Source organism: Nycticebus coucang, chromosome 19 (assembly GCF_027406575.1).
Source record: "Nycticebus coucang isolate mNycCou1 chromosome 19, mNycCou1.pri, whole genome shotgun sequence".
Lineage (NCBI taxonomy): Eukaryota > Metazoa > Chordata > Mammalia > Primates > Lorisidae > Nycticebus > Nycticebus coucang.
This window is the reverse complement of record NC_069798.1, coordinates 61,076,301-61,093,462: the sequence shown is the minus strand read 5'-3', so window position 1 is coordinate 61,093,462 and position 17,162 is coordinate 61,076,301. Positions and strand designations below refer to the sequence as shown.

At 36.8% G+C, this 17,162-nt stretch overlaps 1 protein-coding gene across 2 annotated transcripts in view; it reads right to left on the bottom strand.

The window, feature by feature from the left end:
• CDH7 (cadherin 7) overlaps window positions 1-17,162 on the bottom strand; it is a 127,221-nt gene that overhangs the window by 54,557 nt on the left and 55,502 nt on the right. For both annotated transcript variants that reach the window (XM_053571914.1, XM_053571915.1), the window contains exons 3-4: window positions 9,995-10,289; window positions 7,021-7,140 (exon numbers count right to left, since the gene is read on the bottom strand). In XM_053571914.1, the coding sequence (XP_053427889.1) occupies window positions 7,021-7,140; window positions 9,995-10,289 (415 nt within the window). The remainder of the gene's footprint in view (window positions 1-7,020; window positions 7,141-9,994; window positions 10,290-17,162) is intronic.

The window sequence follows — 17,162 nt, the reverse complement described above, 5'->3', positions numbered from 1 at the left end:
ACAATGAAAACAAAAAATAAATCACATGCCCATTAGGTTCAGTTAGGGTCTGGAAAATATTCTTCTTAGAGCCGTAATGATTCTATGAATTTTTCACATTCGTTCTTCAATACTTCTGTTAACTTATTTAATAAAAAATCCTTGACTTGCCCAATACTCATTGTCATCAAACAAACAATCTTGATGAAGACTTCTGGGACATACATATCTCCACCTTTTTCCTTTTTTTATTTTCTCCTGTTTATTTTTCTTTTGTAATTCCCTCCCCACCTTGTTTTTCTTTTTGGTAAGTTGACCATTGCTTATCTTGAACATTTTACCAAAAAGTATATTTCATCTTCTATGACCGTGTGAATGAGTTATTTTTAGAAAAATATCCTATTTATCAAGATTAAATTTTTTCCCCCACCCTAAAGATTAAATTTTTAATTTCTATTCATCTCTCATTTTTCCTTCTGATATCAATCTATCTGTGAGTTACCTCTCCACATTTAGTGTGATGTTTATCAGAAGTATATAGCACCTCAAATCATCTCTGGTAGGAACACTGCAGCTTCATCCTCTCCTGGTCTTGTAGTGGCATATTTTTGAAAGGCAACATAGCACCATTAGGATAGAAGTCTGGCAGTCAAAGTTTCTCACTTATTCTTCACACATCTAATTGTTTCTTTTAAGTGATCTATAAATAATAATTTTCCAAAGCAAAAATCGTCACAAAGTTTGACAATTAATGCAGGTGGGGAAGGTAATTGCCAAATGTCTGAACTGTAACATATTTTTGATAAGAATGAAATAACTGGGGGAAATTAAATTTAAATAAGGATGTTTGGTAATAATAGTGATATGACTTTTATGAGCTTCTACTTTTAAGTAAAAGCTGTCTATATTTGGAAAAGAATTCTCCTATATTGGATTAGATTTGCATTTTGTCATTTATTATATAAATATATAGGAGAGATGTCATTAATACGATTTTTCATATTATATGACTGGATACTTTCTCTCTCTACACACACACACACAGTGAATTGTTAACTCCCTGCAACTGAACTTGTAAAGACTAGTTCTAGTCTAATTGGATACCTACTACACATAATTCTAGAGTTTTTCATGGAAGCTAACAATATGATTATATATCAATTTCAATAATTTTAAGTCATTTACAATGAGAAAAAAACTATCATTAGCAGATTAGAAAAGATACTGGCTCAAATTTCAGGCTTTCTAAGTAAGAATTTGTCTGTATTTATAACATCTGACCCAGTAACTCAGAATGTTTTATTTATTTATACCACATAAACCATGTTCATAAAAAGCATGATGCATATAAAACACAAACTTATGTTGCCATTGTTCAAAAACTGTCTGTTTTTAAGTCTAGGGAAAAATATTTCAATGATTTTATAATCTCCTACCAGCCACAGATCATTTTTAAGCATATTGTGTTACCTAGGAAACTTCTTAAAAATTTGGTATATAACAGATAAGAGCCATTTCAAAATCTGTCACAGATTAGGGAACCAAATAGTCATTGGAACACAGAAGCTGAGTACGCAGGCTTTGAATTAGCCTGAAATGTCTCAGCAACCACACACACCCGAGTAATGGGATCTGGGGTGTTCGTGCTATTTGAGTTCTCAACTCATTGGAATTTTCCTTTCTAACGTTGTATCCATGTTTTTGGAGATCACTCTGAGTGGACTGATATTCCACAGGAAAACTCAATATTGAAAAACCAACTTCCTCGGGTATCTAGTTAACCAAGGAAACTTCTTCTTGTGACAACCAGGACCTGGATCCCCTCCATGTACCACTTCCGGAAGCTCACTTATCTGTGTCACAACCTTCATCTTCTAGAGTTACATCAAGAGTTCTAAGACCACAGAATCAGAGATTAGAAACAGCAGCTTTCTTGTGCCTTGTATTTACCTAATAATATATACTTGGAAGCGAGGACCCTCGATGATCTAAAGCTGTTCAATCGATTGAAAGAACAGCACACACGAGTATAAGAGAGTCTAACATCTACATAGCTTATCTGTTTGCTTTGCTTTTGTTTCAACAGAACTACCTGGATATCTACTTTTGGTAGCTACTTTAAAGATGATAATTTTTGTGTGAATATGCACCAGTGAACAAGAATAGATGTAAATGGAAGTGAGTCAAATATGTGTTTGTGTATTTAATTTCCATCAACGTGCTTTAATATAATACATCAGCAATGCTTAGTACCAATATTAGCCTATTCTGTTTTACGTGATCTCCACGAATGTTACGTTACCTGATATTTAGAAATATAGTACCTATTCAGGAAAGAATTTCAATGTTTTTCTAGTAAAGACAGAATTGAATATTTGAATGCAATATGTTCAACTATTATTTTATAGGTAAGAAGCAAATATTCCCCTATGCACATTCTGCCTGGATATCAGTGGTCACTTTTGTAAATTTTTTCAGAGTCTTAAATGCCATCTTCTTTCCTGGGGAGAGGTCCTGGTTGAGTAATCAACCAAGCACAAGACACGCAATGACCCAGTCTTGTGATGAAATATATTGATAACCACTGACAGTTAAAAAGAAAAAAAATCAGAGTATAAATTATAGTATAAAAAGATAATTAAAAATAGGCTAGGCATCGTGGCTTGTGCTTGTAATCCTAGCACCCATGGAAGCTGAGGCAAGAGGATTGCTTGAGGCCACAAGTTCAAGACCAGCTTGAGCAAGAGTGACACCCTGTCTCTACAGAAAATTATCTGGGTGTGGTGATACAGGCCTGCAATCCTATCTACTTGAGAGTCTGAGGAGGAGAATTGCTTAAATCCAGGAGTCTGAGATTGCAGCCAGCTATGATGATGCCACTGCAAACTAGTCCAGGAGCCAGAGCAAAACCCTGTCTCAAATAAATTAATTAATTAATTTTAAGGAAAATGGAGAAAGAAAATGGCATTCTTAAGTATGTGTATCTCTGAGACTAGAAATGCATTGGGAAAATATACTGTTCTATATTTCAAAATCCTTTAATGTTTCTAATACAGTATAAAAACTACATTACATATTTGTAGAATTATGGAGATGAATGTATCTCAGAGTTGGGCAACCCTCTTTCTTACAAATATTGACACTGGGAATGGCAAAGTAGATTCTGGACAAAGCAACGTCAACTTTTAATAAAAATAAATATTCATGATGCTTGAAAGTTCAATTTCAAAGTAACTAAGAAATTGAAATAAGCAGAACTGTTTAAAACCAGCTCTCTGCTTTTAAAAATACTCAACAATTATAGTTCAAACATCAGAATATGAATTATAATTGGATTTAATAAAATAGGCAATCCAATAAAGTACGGTATTCTTATTACTGACATTTACCTATAGTGAATCAAGGATGGAGTGCATTGCACTGGTTGTCCAAGAACTATGCGGAAGGATAACTGAGAAAACTCTTGGGAGAAAAGAAAAAACTTTATAAAACTAAAATCACAAACTTTGGGGATGTACATGTTATTTTGCATACAAGATGTAAGTCTCTTGTTAAGTTTGCCTTTGTTTCTAAAATTCACCTGCAAGCTTTGAATCGTTTGGCCTGTCACTTTGTCAGTGTAGTATATACCATGTAACAGAACCCTGAAACAGATGAAAATCCATCAGTAGTAATGCTGGAAGCTTCTGAAACGCCAAAGAATTCCTGGCTGGCAGTGGAAGGGACAACTCTTGTGCTCTGTGTGGGAGGCTCTTGGCAAGTTTGAAAGGAGCCAGGCCCTTCCAAAGCAGGAGCCACAGCACGGAGTCGGACATGAGTGAAGGCCACATTTGAGAGTCGATGTGCTGTGACAGAGCGACTCATATCAAATTATGATACAACAAGCATGCAGGCAATATAAAATACAGGTGCCATATACTCACTCTTCTTGGGTCTAAGGAAAAGTCTTAAATGACAAGTGATGTTTAAGAATCAGTCCATTGTCCAGGGCTTGCTCTCTGGCCATGTGACATGTGCAGTCATTCTGAGTCCGTGCCTAGTTTAAAGTTCTGCTGATGACATCTTGAAATCCTCAGTCATTTTAGAAAGGGGGCCCTGCATTTTCATCTTGAACTGTAGCCAGTGTTGCCATATATCAAATAGATCTAAAAGTGGAATCTATTTGCTTACCAGATTACATCTTAGAATAATCCTACCTCCCTGAGAGTTCGTGGACATTATGAAGACAGGGGATGAGAAACTTCTCAGCCCTTTTACTGCTGCGTGATATTGTTTCTAGTGTCATGTTATTTGCTTACTGAAGTAAATTGTCAACATTGAATTTTGTAAATACTCACATTCTGGCTTTGTGTAAGGCAAAATAAAGGTTGAAAATATAGATACCCTCTGGTCAGTCAGCCTGTAAACAGTGCTACAAATAGAATTTGTGTTCTGGGCTTTTAACCATGATATTCTTTTAGAAGTTCAACCATCTTATAGAAATGCAAATAACATTTCTAGCAGTACCATGCTGTTTTGGTTACCGTAGCCTTGTAGTATAATTTGAGGTTAGATAATGGGATGCTTCCAGATTAGTTCTTTTTGCTTAGCATTGCTTCGGCTCTTCAAGCTATTTCTGGGTTTCATATGAATTCAGCAACTTAGATGGAATGGGATGCCATTATGCTGAGTGAAAGAAAACTCAGGAACAGAAAACCCAAAGCCACATGTTCTCACTTATGAGGAAGAGCTAAACACAGGGTGATATGCACATGACGAGTATTATAAAGCACAGTGGAGATTCAGAATGGCAGAGGTGGAAAGGAAGTGAGGGAAGCAAAATCGCCCCCTCTGTACAATGCACAGAATTCAATACACCAACCCACTTGGGTGATAGGTGTGTTGAAAGCCCAGACTTCACCACTAGACAAATCATTCGTGTAACTCCAAATCCCTCGTGACCCTAAATCTATTGAAATTTAAAAAATGCACCTAACAGCAACGGTCTGGCTCTATGTTTACAAAACTTTATTTAGCATATAGTCAGCAGTTTTTTCCTTTTAAAATTTTATATTCTTCCCCCAAATCTTTAGGTTTGAAGTGAAAAATAATGTTATTTTTCACATAAATAAGAATGAGACTGCCAACAGGTAAGGAAAATCAACTGTAACTTGATTTACAGCTCTCAGTGCAGGCAGGACTAAACACTTCCCAATTTTGTCAGAAAAATCCATTTTTTTCTCTTGAAAAAATGTATTCTAGACAATATGAATTAGCAAAAGGACAAAAATGCCTAGACTTTCTCTATACTAATGGTTATGGAAAGAGAAGTCCCAATGATTACAGAAGTATAGCATTAAAAACTAAACTAAACTCTCTTCATGTCCTGTAATAAATGTTTCATAAATTAAAATTAACTTTGAAGCACTAATAATGTAATTTTATGACATATATCTTGTCCACTTGATTCCTTGGTGAGGATTTTCCTACACTGGCTTATATACAAATCCTATTTTCTTGATGGAAAACTAAAACCATAAGCCAATCATTAGTGGCAGCAAAATATTTAAACCTTGGGGCTAATATATACATATTATTTGGGGGCAGGTTATACAACATAGGAGTGTATAATCTGTGATGAAATTGTCAGAAAGTGTCAATGTCTTTTATTTGAAAAGTGTGGACCTATAAGGCAAGAGGTGGGTGCTTGAATTTAAGAGTTCTCAGATCTATCATTACATCAAATGTGAGCACACTTTCTACATTCACAGGATTTGTGTTATAAATCAAATACTTGCATTTAATTCTCCTTAAAACTTGCTTAATTGTAACTGTTTCTTTTCTATTGGATTTTTCAGGGGCTTTCCAAGCTCTCCCGCTACCTTGGTATAAAATGTGCATGACAGTTGCTATGGAAGTTCCAACGAATGAGCCATAATTGAATCCCTTCTCTGTTGAGATGCTCTCTGTTGAGAGCCATGATTGAATCCCTTCTCTGTTTGTCATTTGCAAAAGACATTTAAAGAATTTATTTCCACAGTGATTTGAAAATCAATTACTATTGCCCTTTTTGTAAATATGGAAAGAAGTATCCATAACATTGAAATATTCATTTTAGACCATAGTTACCATCAAATATTTATAAATATAAATCTATATAGTTAAGAATTCTACTTCATTATAAAGGTAGCATTATAATTAAGGAGGGATGTTTGGGATTTTCATGGTATGAAAAAAATCAATGGTGTGCATCCAACAGTGTTCTTACCCACCCACCAATCCTTATACAAACAGAGCCAGAAAAACCAAGTAGATTAAAATATCATTTTATCACCAAGATGACAATGCTCCACGTCACCTTCTTAATGTCAACCGTTAATATTTCAGCTTACAAGCAACACAGAACAAGACAACCACATTGTCTATTCCTACGATCTTAAAACTGATACCAAATTTTCTCCTAAAACTAAAAAACTCATTTTTCATTCGGCTTTTGATTTAGCAACTCATCACTGTAATTGTTATATTTAGTATCTTTGAGAAAACCAGCCCCTGGAGGAATAACCTGAACTGCAGAGAGGTTTCTACCTGGTATAATTCCAAATAAAGAAAACAACACACAAATAAAATGTAAATGTGAGTAATCAACATTTTTCTAAACAGTAAGTCGATGGCAGCTGAAATTCTCTTGAATATATAGTTTTTTAAGAAACATTTTGTTGGGAGGTGGTACCTGTGGCTCAAAGGAGTAGGGTGCCGGCCCCATATGCCGGAGGTGGTGGGTTCAAACTCAGCCCCGGCCAAAAAATGCAATAAATAAATAAATAAATAAAATAAAATAAAATAAAAACATTTTGTTAGGTTACTGATGATTGTAATTAAGAATTCTTTAAAAGCTGATTAGTCTTCTATAAACAATACGTTATTTACTGGACATATTGACAGAAACTCAATAAAAATATCGGGTCTGTTCTCAGTGCCAACTATGCTTAATATGTAAGAGCATATCGATTCCAAGCCAACACATGAATGATTGCAAGAATGTCACGGGCTGGTTTTTACCTGTCTTTGGTTCCACTGAGAAGTATGGCTGTCCTTGCAGGATACTATATACCACCCTGGCGCTGTTGCCATATGTGGGGTCATCAGCATCCGTCGCTGTCACTTGTACTACCGAGGTCCCTAAATCCCAATCCCCAAAACACTGCATTAAAAACTTCCGAAGACCACAAAACAAACAAACTTACAAAATGTTAATGATTTCACGTTAGACTTACTTGAAGTTTTTCATTTATCTTCTTTAAAAGCACATGGAAAACTGATGCACTTCAAAAAAATCTACCCCCCACATGATAAATGCTAGTAAAGCTCTTGAGATAGTTAAAGGATATGAAAATATTTTGGCAGTGATGATACACATTGGCTCAAGGTAGACTCAGAATCGGGTGGGACTGAAATGTTATGTGTCTCATCCCTGGGATACTAATTCTCTCTAAAGATCTTATTCTTTAATGTCCATTTTGCTACAAATATATTTCATTTTCCATATTATGATTTCTGTTATCAAGTCCATTTTCTTTAAAATTGTGTAGAAATTATGAACATATGTATATGGCACCATTTTTTAAATTCTAAAGTTCTGTATTTTATTGACTTCAGTGATTATGCCCTGTGCCTTTCTAGTAGGACGATGATGGTGAATGATGTGTATTTTTAAATCATTTTGAGAATTAAATTTTGAATATTTTAAAATGTTATAATAAATTTGTGATCTCCATTTTTTCTATATGGACCATGTTGACAGCAATGGTTATCCTTGTAATATGCCTAAGTATGATTTTCTACTTCATTTTAAAATAAAACAATTTTAAACAAAATAATGAAGACTAAACTAATAAACCTGATTCTGTATAATTTGATTCTGAAGAGTTCATCGACTAATTTAATATAGAACAGTGGTTCTCAACCTTCATGGTGACATGAGGAGCTGTATTAAAGGGTCCCGGCATTAGGAAGGTTGAGAACCACTCACAGAGAGAGACATATTTAAAAATGCATCTTCACATATTCATAAATAAAAGTTTCCATGCTTATTTATACTCCTCTGGCAATGAGTATACTATCCCATGAGCTTATTAGTGGTTTTTTAAATTTTATAGTTAGTTTACATTCAATTAGAAAAAGATCCCTGAATATCTAAAAATGACTATAACATACTATTTAGTGGCTATTATGTTGGTGAAAATTCAACACTTTGATAAACTATAGTGTTTTCATAAACACTGCAAATCCATATAACATTTTATGTCTTACAGATTTTCATTGTTCTAAGTTCAAAGTTATATATCAATTCAGCAGTCTGAATTAGTAAATCCCAAAGATATTTGAAATCCTTTTCTGAAAAGTTCTAAGCTCTTTTCTAAAAAAGTTCTAATCAGTTATATAAATAATTTATGTGTGTCCATAATAATCGTGCTTTTGATTTTGATATGAGTATTATCAAAATCCAAACTATGGTGAATTAGTTAGCTTCTAAAACAAAAAGTTCGAATATTCCCAATGTGTACAGCTACATTCTATGTAGGAAGAGAAACCTCAGCAAGCCAAGAATGCCCATTTCCCATGATAAATAGAAGTGCCAAGTTGATTTGAACTGCTCAAATGTAACTCAAAAAATTCCTGTTTTAATAAATACTATTAATTTGGGGAGGAAAATGTACCTTCTGTTTTATCTAACCTCCAAAATCAGTTAGTGTTGTTAAGCAACAACAGCAGGAACCACTATGTTAGTGTGGGAGATATTGAGAAAGTGTGACTGAGCCTGTTCCGTCACAGAAATGCTTCTGTGCTAACTGTAGTGAGGTCCTGATGCGGGGGTTCAGAACTCTTCTGACCACATGTACTGATTCTTCTGTCTCATTGCCACTTTCTATTTCTTTTGCAGCTAATCATGGCATCCAAAATACTTTCCCCTCTCCCATCCTACAGGAATAGAAATTTAGGGTCACTGAATTGTGATTCCTCAAAGGGCACACGTTATATATCTTTGTAATCCTTCTCCTCAATGTAGTAAATGCATTCATTGAATGAATGAATAAAATAACCTTTATTTAAAATACAGTAAATCACACTGCCTAAAATGCCCACATGTTAAAATATGTTTAATCATTATTTTAAATAAATGCTCTACTCCCATATTGAAAACATCAAAAGATAAATATATAAATCAACTGATCTCCTTTCCAATTCCATAATTAAAAAAAAAATCATTCACATTTTGAAGTATGTGAAGACATGAAATTTAAAACTGTATTTTAATAGTTAACACAAATATATATTAGAATTGCTTTACTTGCTGTTTTTTTCTATTAATGGAGCAATGCCAATAGGCCTTGAGTAAGTCAGCCTTCATTACAAATTTACATCTCTCCAAATGGATATTGCCTTACCATTGTTATAATAAATTCACTATGTATTTTCATGCTTTTAAGATTTTGGAGAAATTACAAAAAGATTAGTGGTAGCAGGTAAATGGACATTTGTGGGTTCAAGTACACTCACTTCAATTAAACAGAACAGTGGATCTAGATATTAGTCTGGCTGGCCATGTTGGTCATCATGATATAACGGCCATGTGCCTAGAACGGTAAATCATTATCCTAATACCATGGAAAGAAAAGTAAAAGATCACCACTGGCCTGCATCTGGAAGTATTTTATTTTTTAATTTCCTAGGCATAACTGTAATCATTAAAAGTGTGTGTGTGTGTGTGTGCGCGCAGTTGAAAAGGAAATATAAGAAATTTCTTTAAAATATTAAGATACCTAAGTAAAAAGAAAACATTCCTAATATATCATATAAGCAAAATAATGTGTTTAATTAAAAGGCATTGACATGTCTCAAAATTTCCCTTCACCCTGACAATTGCTATACACATGCTAAAGTGTGATTTTTCTCCCAGTTTTTAATGACAATTTTAAATACAGACTTCCTAAAGTCAGAAACTCACTACAAAAGTAGTGTGTTCTTTACTCACCCACAGGAGACATTTCCGGGACTCCTGCAGTGTATGGACCATCCAAAAATTTGGGCTCATTGTCGTTGATGTCCTGAATTTTGATGACAAACTCCGACTCGGGCTCCACGGGCTTGTTGGTGAGTCTGTCCAGGGCCTGCGCCCGGAGCGTGTAGTAGGCCTGCTCCTCACGGTCCAGCCTCTTGGTGGCATGAATGTCCCCCGTGTTCTCATCAATAATGAAAATGGAACTTGCCCCTTCGCCTGACAAGATGTATTTGATGGAACCATCTCCTTTATCAACATCAGAGTGAAGCTGGTGAAAAATTCATGTGAGATGAGATTAACTTACAAGAGAGTCAGCGATATGTAGATATGTAAAAATCATTCTTATGTCAGGCAGCAGTACATGACATTTTTTTTTTTTTTTTTGTTCTTGGAAAGATAAGCTGAATGCTTACTGTGCACAGCACAGCAGAAAGGCTATTAGAATGTGTTGGCTTGTAACTCACCAGCAAGACAACTCCATTTCTTCCTGTAAACAATCTCATTTCCAAAGGTATTTTATTATCATTCCCAAAGTTAGGAACTTGTCACAGTGTTATTTTATATTTGGTTTGTTCTTGCCAAGCCAAGCCATCTTCTTTGAACAAGGCAGGCATTCAGTAAACACATATAATCGATTGATTTGATCTTATTTCAAGCAAAGGGACTTTCTATAGAACATTTGTAAACTTACTTTGAAAGCATAATTTAATATGCTCAGAAACCACCACATTTTTTACGAATGACCTTTTCTCCCTCCTTCCTGGCCCCTACTCACATTCTTTTCCGTAATTAACAAATATAGATGGATTTCCAGTCACTAAATCTGTCTCCAAATCCTGTTCTGTGTTTTAAAATATGAAGCTGAAAAAATGACACTGCTCTCTAAAGTGGGGGTTTTAAATCAATGCGTGCATGGGACTTCAACGCAAACCTTTCTCGAAATACCAGGGACTGCATTAGGTTTGCATGATTAACCCCGGCAGCAGCAGCAGAGGCGGCACCTACCGATTTGCATTTCATATCTGGGACTGTCCCTGTTGTATGTCAGAACATTATGTCGAGCAGAGGGACCTTAGGAAACTCAGAAATAATTACACATTTTCCTGAACTTCGTAACCTGAGAAATGCACTACTCATTCTATCATATCAGCAATCTTTCATTGCCTGTAACTGCTATCATTCTGGCCTTTGGTTAATAGGAATATAAAAACCCAATTTACCAAATAACAACGCTTTTCAGGGCTCTGCAGAGCTGCACTTGCATTTTTAAAGACATTAGAGGCTAAAAATAGAAAATAGATATTTAAAAAAACACTTGGGACAGCATGGGTGTGGTAGATTTCCCCCCTTACTATAGTTTTCTATAAGTGAGCCCTCCCTTGCACTGTAAAAGCTACATTTATACTCTGCCCCAAGGCATTTAAAGACCGGATTCGTCTTTTGGTATTTGAAGTTTTTAGTCAGGAGTAAGTAATACAAAAAATAAGTTTCTGGCACGTGTTCTAGTTTAATTTTTTTTAGTGTGGCATTATCTCATGCAGAGCTGGGCTACATGTTTATCCTATATATGTGGAATTAAATTGCTTAATTTCCTTAAGTCATTCTCAGAGTTACTGCTACATACGTACATCTCTCTCTCTCTCTCTCTCTCTCTCTCTCTCTAAAGGAATATGAGAATTATTGTAATTTTTTTTTTTTTTTTTGTAGAGACAGAGTCTCACTTTATGGCCCTCAGTAGAGTGCCATGGCCTCACACAGCTCACAGCAACCTCCAACTCCTGGGCTTAAGCGATTCTCTTGCCTCAGCCTCCCGAGTAGCTGGGACTACAGGCACCTGCCACAACGCCCGGCTGTTTTTTGGTTGCAGTTTGGCCAGGGCCGGGTTTGAACCCGCCACCCTCGGTATATGGGGCCAGCGCCCTACCGACTGAGCCACAGGCACCGCCTGAGAATTATTGTAATTTTAATCATTAAGAATTTCCTAGCTGTCAGTACTATTCTTAATATTCTCTACCTACTAACCTCATTCACTGGTCACACCTGCCTCTTTAATGCTATTAACAGATGAAAAAACAGAGGTACAGAAAGTCTAAGTTCCTTGCTTGGAGTCACTCAGCCATCTTTCCGGCAGCACCAGAAAGCTGGCAGGCTGGGGGAAGACCGAGGTCCCCTCCCTGTAACGAGGTCCTGCCTCTGAGATTCCATCCCTCCAGCTGCTCTGTGTGGCAGGGACGTCAAGTGTTCCTGTAGAACCTGGAGGAAGTGGGGCAAGTGAGACTGATTCGCACGCCATCGCCTGAGCACTCCCCAGATCTCAGAGCAGCTCGTGCTTCGGGATGCTTCCCATCTGTGCACTGATGACTTACAGGAAGGGCCCTTTCTTGCCATTTATATAACAAAGTAAACTCTACCACACTCAACAATGAATAGCAAAAGCTTGAATCCTGAGACAATTGCAGATGGTGGATGAAAAGAAATTGTTTGTAAGTTTCCAGTCCCTCAAGGCACGTTCAGTGCTACTCCTTAATGCTCCTGGACACTCCCGGCCCTCACCCTTCCCTCATGTCACATGTGGCACAAGCTGGCGGTGTCCTGCTTTCCTGCCACTGCTGAGCATAGTGTAAGATGTTAGGGGAACAGCCAGGTCACCCTAAGAGGTATCAGCAATACTTGGGTCTCATCTTTAATCAAAAGGTTTCTCCATCTCTAAATCACACCCAGGGCTTCCTTGTACAGAATCATCCCTCCTAACTTACTTTCCTAGCTCCTGTCAACCAGTGGCTGTGTTCATGTCATGGTTAGACACTGTCTCTGTGGTATCCCAGGTATGGGGGAAAGAAAAAACGTCTTGTCTTTTCAATATAAAATACACATTAAATCCTACTGTAAACTCCACCCTGAGCTCTGATGCTGTATTTTACACTGTGGTGGTGTTGGTTGTTCTCCACGACGGACAGCAGAAGAGTTTAAAAGTAAAAGGTTCATTTTGTTTATCTCTCCTGTCATTCAGTCCTTTCCATGATCCCAGCGTACACACACACACACACACACACACACACACACACACACCCCACACACATCCTGTTTCAGAAGCCCGGAACTTTGTCATCTGCCTCATCACTGATGATTTTCTCCCCACTGGTACTGTCACTTGGCTGTAATCATTGCCCAAATTCACAAGCAGAAAATTGCTTGGAGTCTAAACTCAGCGTCCTTGCAAGGTTAGTGCAAGCATCTGCCGTGAAAGTGGTTGGCCAACTTGGATTTGTTAAGATGGGTACATAATTATCAGATGCACTCAGATGTTTCATCTGTAAGACTATGTGCATTACACCCATCTTAATAGATGGAATGAACTTTGTGCTGTTAGTGAAAAACTGCTATCTCTCTCTCTCTCTCTCTCTGCTGAAAGAGAATCCTCGGCAAAGAAGAAAAATGCTACAAGTGTAGAAATCGCGAATGGCATTCTTCAGTTGACATGTGTCTGTGTAAGTGCATACACACATACATATCTTAGTGAAGAATGGCTATCATCAGCAGAACTGGGAAATGTTACTCTGAGCATCGGTTGCTGTGACGGCCAGGAAACAAAGTCAAAAACAAAAGCTATGGTCCCACAATATGGCGAATGAATGAACAAATGAAAAACACTACCCAAAGCAAAATATTTGCCCTCTCCGTGGGGCAGAATAGAACTCGCAAGGCTATGTCTATTTCCCTTGCAAATACCCTTACAAACACGACCCTTCCCCCGTTAATCAATCTCAGTTCATTGATACCAAACAAGACTCAACTTTACTGCCTGGGCTCCTAAGATTTTTTTTCAAAGTTTTTGTGTGACTTCAATGTAAATATTTAACGATTTCTTTATTCAAATGAGCACAAAGCTCATGATCAAGTACAGGGGAAGTGCGATGATTGTGTGAATCCTGTATGTTATTACGACACCATCATGTATGAATAAATGCATCAAATTGGGTTAGACTCTCATTATAGGCCAGGGATGCAAAGCACATACCACAGATACCCCAAAATCTCTCTCAAAGATCATTACAGCTCCTTTACCCCTGTTTGCTAGAGTACCCCATGTCTATTATGTCTGTGCCTTTTCATTCTCTCTGAAATATACTCCAAGTGAAGACTCCTCAAACCTTTCACTTTGGCTGTTACAAAACTCCTCAATTTTTCTGTACTTTTAGTAACTCACATTGTCGAGGTGTCATAACACTGGGCAGAAATTATCTCCCTTAAAATATACATCTGATTCCATCACACCCTCCACCAAATATGTTTTTTTTTTACATATCAACAGTGTCTTTAATGAGTGCTAACATGTAATATTGAGATGGGATAATATTTCACCTTTTTATGACAATATCGGCTCTGGAGGACTTTAAGGATGGATCCGAACATGGGCATGGCGTGGAGCTCCCAGTGGTCCACCCAGTTGTGGCTGAGAAATTTAGGGAGCATCTGTTGCTGTGGTCTAAAATGCTCATTTTAGAATCTGTGGCAAACATAATTTTGCCAAGAACTTGGCTTTTTAGAATCATTTATAAATTGAGTGGAACATTGACCTGACTGGGTCTAGATTCTCATTCTTTGGCCTTTTCAGAATGCTCTTAAATATATTTAATTCCTTCCCATGGTCTACGGGTTGAACCCAGAATTTGAGGCATAGGGCCAACTCTGGCTGTGCACGCTTAGCCTCACTTGTACACCACATCTCACATTCTATGTCCCAAGCACGTTGCCCCCCCTTTTAAAGCCTTCTGTCCTTTTCAACATATGTCCTTTGTCTTACCCAGTGACATTCCTTTCAGCTTAATGCAAGTTCCCTTTCACTGAGGCTTTACAATTGTCCTTTTTTAAATAGCATCTTATTCCACTGTTTATGGTAGAATGGAATTAATTCTGCTTCCTACTGAAACACTAGTTGTTTGTATAGCCAACTTTTTAAATTTATAAACTCCTTAAGTACTAGATTTTTTTTATTATCATAGTCCACCTTCTCAATAAATGGTCTGTTGTATTAAGTTTGGTAAATTTATAATGTACATTTATAGTACTTTTACAAGAGTATTTATTTTATTTTAATTTCTGTCCTTTGAAGTTCTAATAACATTAAACTAAACAAACAAACAAACAAACCCTATATTTCTGCCTTATTCTCCCAAATTCTCTGAATAGCCTAGATGGAATTCAGGTACCTCACATTTCTGTTCATGGTAATAGTTGGTGTATTATTTTTTACTTTCACATTTATATGCCTTTTCCCTAGGAGACGGAGTTCTCAGAGAAACAGGCACATTTTCTTATGTTTCTTTGTTTCCCCACCTCTCTCTCTCTCACACACACACACACACACACACATCCTCGGAGAGGGTTGAAAGACCCTTCCATGTCTTTGGATGCCAGATTCTCCATGTTGTTCATTAACAGTTTTGTCCATCATTTATTTTGTATTTTCAGATTGGGTCAACCAAAACTAAAACCAGAGATGTACCCTATCACTCTGTAACTTAAATCTATTCAACCAGACTGGACCTGATGTGAACTACCTAGTCTAGCACTTTCAATCCATCAAGCAAAGTCTGAAAATGGGAGATTTTCCTAAAACTAATTGAAGTAAAAGGAAAAAAATCAATGCAGCATATTGATCAACTTTTCTTTCCTCTATGTACTTGTTAAGCTCTTCTTGTTATTTGATCTAACTGGTGATCTTGTCTTTATTCTCCAACTCTTAGCCGACTCCTCCATCAATGGAGATAAATATAAGGGTATCCACAAAGTCCAGGTGCAAGTTAAAGTTGTTTAAAATAGTAAATGGCAAAAGGACTTTATGGACACCCTGTTCACACGTGTGGACTTCATTGAACAATTCTAACCACTCCTTGAGATGACATGGTGAAATGTGATTGCACTTTTTAATGTTTCTACCTTTGAAAAACATAACGAAATTTCATGCCACAAAAAAAGAGCAAATATAGTCATAAGATAAAACTATTGGGAGAGGTAATATTTAAAATAAAACTAAATCAAAGCCTATGTTATTCTCACTGATCTATTTGCACTGAGAATGGCAATAGTTGCAGTTTTGTATTTAATTTGTCCTTGTAATAAACATTGGGGATAAGAGAAAAAGCAACCTGTGACTTTATACTACTACTACTACACGGGGGCACAACATTAAAGTGGGAAAGGTGAAAAACAATGGATTCCCTTGGGGAATAAGTTAATCCATTTGAGAGTGATTTATATTAAATATTATTCAAGATGTTTAAAGTGAATTTTGTATCATTCATTTACTTGTTACAAATTCCTGCCTTTCATTCATTTATTTTTAATGGGGAAGGAGGAGGGTCAAAGTCTCACAACGTTGCCTAGGCTAGAGTGCCAGGGCCTCGCTCACAGTAACCTCAAACTCCTGGGTTCAAGAGATCCTCCTGCCTCAGCCTCCCCAGCAGCTGGGACTACAGGCATGCACCATTGTGCCTGGCTAATTTTTCTTTTTTTTTAGTAGACATGAGGAACTCACTCTGGCTCAGGGACATCTCCAATTCCTGAGCTCAAGTGATCTTTCTGCTGGGCCTCCCAGAGTGCCAGGATAATAGGTGAGCTACCATGCTCAGTCAAATTTCTGATTTAAAAGTTTAAAATTATATTTTACTCACATGAGTTATCCTAGCACTCTGGGAGGCCAAACAGGTGGATTGCCCGAGCTCACGACTTCTGAGACTAGTCTGAGCTAGAGACCTCCATTTCTAAAAATAGCTGGGTGTTGTGGCAAGCACCTGTAGTCCCAGCTACTTGGGAGGCTGAGGCAAGAGAATCACTTGAGCCCAAGAGTTTGAGGTTGCTGTGAGCTGTGATGCCATGACACTCCATTGAGGGTGACAAAGTGAGTCTCTGTCTCAAAATAAATAAATTAATAAAATAAAATAAAATAATATTCTAGATTCTTAGAACCCCTGCAGGACACTTTCATTAAACTTTCACAAGGTTAATATTGTAAATAGGGAAGGTAGATTTAAACAATAATCGACAGAAATAAACCTACTTAAATATATGCATTATATACAGGTCTTCTTTTTCTCATTTTGCTTTTTAGTAAACGTTTTAAACATGCCATTGTTTACCT